The 4,487-nt window shown below is 27.0% G+C and overlaps 1 protein-coding gene across 1 annotated transcript in view; it reads left to right on the top strand.

Annotated features, from left to right (window-relative positions):
• LOC117171307 (DNA-directed RNA polymerase III subunit RPC5) overlaps nt 1-4,487 on the top strand; it is a 23,144-nt gene that overhangs the window by 934 nt on the left and 17,723 nt on the right. The window contains exon 2 of the mRNA XM_033358476.1: nt 1,127-1,383. Within this exon, the coding sequence (XP_033214367.1) occupies nt 1,127-1,383 (257 nt within the window). The remainder of the gene's footprint in view (nt 1-1,126; nt 1,384-4,487) is intronic.

Genomic DNA, 4,487 nt, shown 5'->3' with positions numbered 1-4,487 from the left:
ATTCTTATTGATTGAAAATATATAACGGTCGCGGGATAAGGTAAATTGAAATTACACAAGATTATAAGATTATTTAAAAATTGAAGGACGAATTTTTAATTAAAAAGGATCAATTTTTGACCAAATTGTTGAAATTCTACTAAAAATCTGCTTTTTATCCAAAAAGGTGAAATTTCTCTTTAAACAGATGAATTTTTTTTTTCAATTCTTACACAATAGTTCAATTATCATCCAAAAAAGATTCCAGGTGACTATTTAAGATCATAATATGCGTTTTTTAACAAAAAATAAGTTTCTACGAAAAAATTTAATAGCTGTAACTTTATCCAAGAAAGATGAAATTGATTCTAAAAGAGATGAATTTTTAATGAAAGCCGACAAATTTTTTTTTTAAGTTGAATGTTCATCCCAAAAATATTTTACTTCAGTTTCCTACAACAAAAGATACAAAGTACCTAAGTATGACTATTTAACAAAATAGTTTAATTCTCAACGAAATCGTTGTATTTTTATCCAAGAAAGAATAAATTTCTGCCCAAAAAGATAAACTTTAAAAAAAAGAGTTGAATTTTCAAGCGAACAGTTGCATTTTTATTCAAGAAAGATGAAATTTTTTCTGAAAAAGAAAAAAAAACTTGTAAAAAATAGTTACATTTTTATCCAACGAAGATTCTAGTTCACTTTTCGACACTAAAATAAGAATTGTAAATAATAAGTTAATTTTTCTGCTAAAAAGTTGAATGCTTTACCAAAAAGTATGACTTTTAAAAAAGATAATTAAATTTTCAACCAAAGCGTTGTATTTTTGTCCAAGAAAAATGAAAATTTTACTAAAACAGATGAATTTCCAAATAAAAATTTCAGCAACAAAATAGGAATTTATATTTTAAAAAAAGGTTAATGTTCTACGAAAAGTGTTGAATTTTGACCCACAAAAGGCGCCTTTTTAACAAAACAGTTGAATTGGCAACTACAGAAGATGTCTTTTTAAGACATGTGTTTCTATTTTTAACCAAATAATAAAACTTGTATCTAAAAAGGTAATCTTCAGGATAACGTTTTTGCAAACATGCAAAAATTACATGCATGAGTGAAGCAGTTAATAAAATAAATTTAAATATTGCAGATACCAGTTTTTTTGTCAAAAAGACTTGCCGAAAATCTCTTTATATTTAAATACCCGTTGCGTGCCGCCAAAGATGGTTACGACAGTGCAACCATTCTAAAATCTGCAATAAAGCCAGAAAATCAAGATGTGCAATTAGAAGTGGAATTAAACACATTCAGCATTAATTATGACCATTTTAAAGGTGAACAAATAGCAAATAATGCCAACATGCCTTCTCGACACGACAAAGAAGATGAAGAGAGATTTTTTGACGGGTAATCTACGTTTTCTAACTATACTGAATCAGATTTCCTTTTTTCAGCTTTGTCCCTTTTTAACATATTTTTCCTACCTATTACAGTCAGTCCCCTATTCTCCCTATTTTTCTCAAAATCCTTATATGTGAAGGTTGTCCATTTCCCCCTTCTTTTTGAAGCTGAGATTAATTTTTCAAGAATTATAAGAATGTCGCGACCATTAATGAAGAAGTTGTGAGTAGCTTAGAGAAATTATGATCTAAAGAAAAAAGACAGAAGCAAATAGTAAACGATTTGCGTCAAAAAAAAGAGAAGAAAGACAATCTAACATAATTGATTCAACAGAGCCGCGAAAAAAAAGAAATTTAACTCACACCTAATAGAAATTGTTTCCAAAGTACATTTTACAAAAAATATAATCTTAAAACCGTCAAATTGTGTAACAAAATTGCACAAAAAGGCTGAAAAAGAAGTATATTCTTTAAAAAATAATTTTAAAAAATACTCAGGAATGTCAAATGTGTAACGTAATCACACAAAAAGAGTTAAAATTAGAGAAATATGTTTCAAAATCCTGTGTTTAATTTATAAATATAATTTTATTTCATTTTCCTGTCTAAAAAAATATGCTTTAGTGATGTTGATGACCTGATGGGCTTTTCATTACAAGTTATTTTATATCTTAAATTTGAAATTTTAAAAGTTAAATGAACGAATAATCCCTTTTAAGGACCAAAAAGGACCTTTGATTAATGGAATAAAACGTGGAAGAGAAATCTGAGTGTAAATAATAATAAAAAAAAAATAGTTGAGATAATATTTGTTTATTAAAATATTGTCGTTTCATTCAATTTTAATTTACAGTGGCTTATTATTTTCCTTGAAAAATTATTTTCAATTAAATTCGTCACGTTTTTACGGAAATTATTTTATTTAGAAATAATGTATACATTTATTTTGTGTAATAAATTTAATTGTGAAGAACCTTTCAGGGAATAAAATGAGCTTTTGTAAATTAAAATTCAGTAAAAATTGCGATTTTTGCCTAAAGCGGACGAAAAAACACAAATATCAACAAAAATTACATCTACATAAACAATTATGACCTGAACTATTTTTTATTATTCACGATTAGGTTTCTCTTCTAAAACTTGTTGCAATAATCAATGTTTTTTTAATCATTTTTATAAATCAAGTTTAAAATGAAGTCATTTTGTAGTATATTCAAATAAAATTATGAGATTTCAAACCTTAAAACTTTTCCATCAGTTTACGTTTTTCGGATTTGTTAGCGTTTTTTTACCGCAAATTGACATTTAATGAAAGTTATTAGATTTCAAAGGTTCATAATTTTTCACCAATTAGTTTTAAGTTAACGTTTTAGACTAAACTGGTATTTTCAAATATAAATCATTAGAGTTCGAAGAAGGTTTAAAATTCTGAATGATTTTCTACTATGTTTTTATTTTTCTTTGGGAATTATCGGTATTTTTAATAAAAAGTTATTAGATTTTAAAGAATATTTATAATTTTTCAACAATTTGAGGTTGTGTTGGTATTATTAAAAAGAAATTGGTATTTTAAAACAAAATCTTTCGAAACCAAAAACTTATTACTTTTGTTTTGGTTTGAAAACACATTTATTTAATTGAGAATTTTTAAAATAAAAGGCTTTAATCTTTTAAATCAAAAAGTTGTTATGATAGTCTTGTAGGGCATTCAAAAAGCAACTTTTTTCTTCTCTTGACTTTTTTTTCATATCGTGCTTTATTTGGCTTAAAATTTTCATTTACGTGTGTTTTTTTGAAATCTTGCCAATGATATAACTATGGTACATTTTGGTTCTATGAAAAAAAGTCATTAGGAGAAATTGTTTTTTTATTTTTTGGCACTGTAAATAATTGTACAGGGAATTTCAGAATCTTCAAAAAAGTGGTCTCAAAAACTTTCCACGTGCGCTCACTTTTTGAATTGTTATTCAAAATGGCTAGCTAACGAAATTGACCTTTAGTTTAGGGCACTAAAAGAGTATACCGAAGTCCAACCCAATCTGTCCATTCTTTCGAAAGTTGTCGTGCTCTCAAACTAAAAATCTACAGACACACACATACAGGCAGACACAATCGTAAAAACCTGTTTTCCGGATTCAGCGCTTTCCATCGGAAATCGGTATTCTTAGTCAAATATCATTATATTTGAAATAAGATTTAAATTTCTTGTGCAATTGTAGATAATGCTAGCGGGTTTCATCGGAAATGTCGATATAGATTTCAAAGAAGATTTACAATTTGGAGGAATCTAAGGTGATGTTTACGTTTTTCACCGTAAATCAGTTATTAACAAAGAAAAATCAATTTACTTCAAAAATTAAAATTAATATTTTGAACAACTTTAGGTTCTGTTAGTAAATTTATAGTTTAGATAATGCAACAATTTAATAATTGTCTAAACAAATATTATGCATTAGTTCTAAAGTTATAATATATTTTTTCATTAATTACCAAAAATATTGTGCTTTTTTTCTTTTCTGTTATTCTGGATTACTATGAAGTACAACAATTTGGTATATTTATATATACTGCCCTGTAAAAGTTTGGACTCACTTAGAAAAATCTTCTTTTTTTTGTATTTATCGCTTTAATTATACCGGAGATAAAAAAATGTCTCTAAAAGGTTGATTGTTTTCAAATTTCTGTTTAAAATAAGCCCAGGGTGAGGCCAATTTGTCTAGTTTTTAAGTAAATATTGCAAAGATAGTGTAAATTTCAATGTTTTCTTAAATTTTCAATAACTTCCGAAATAGTCAACGTTTTTGAATGTTCTTGGGCTCATTTTAAAGCTTTTTTTCACCGTATCACAACAGTTTACGAGTATGAATCGTAAAAAATTTCTTTTCGAATTGCAAGAACTTGAAGCTGTAATAAAAAAGTTGAATAAATTTGAAAACATCTTAGCTGTAGACGAATCAGAATAAAAGTTAAATAAATATATATTTTGGGAAAATTACATAGAAAATTCATGATTATACGAGGGTGGATTGATAAGTTTCCGGCCTGACCAAGAGATGGCGCCACTAGGCCTACCTTGAGGTGGTGTTCTATAGTACCATCCTTAGATAGCTT

Source organism: Belonocnema kinseyi, chromosome 4 (assembly GCF_010883055.1).
Source record: "Belonocnema kinseyi isolate 2016_QV_RU_SX_M_011 chromosome 4, B_treatae_v1, whole genome shotgun sequence".
Classification (NCBI taxonomy): Eukaryota; Metazoa; Arthropoda; class Insecta; order Hymenoptera; family Cynipidae; genus Belonocnema; species Belonocnema kinseyi.
This window is presented reverse-complemented; position numbering and strand designations above follow the sequence as displayed.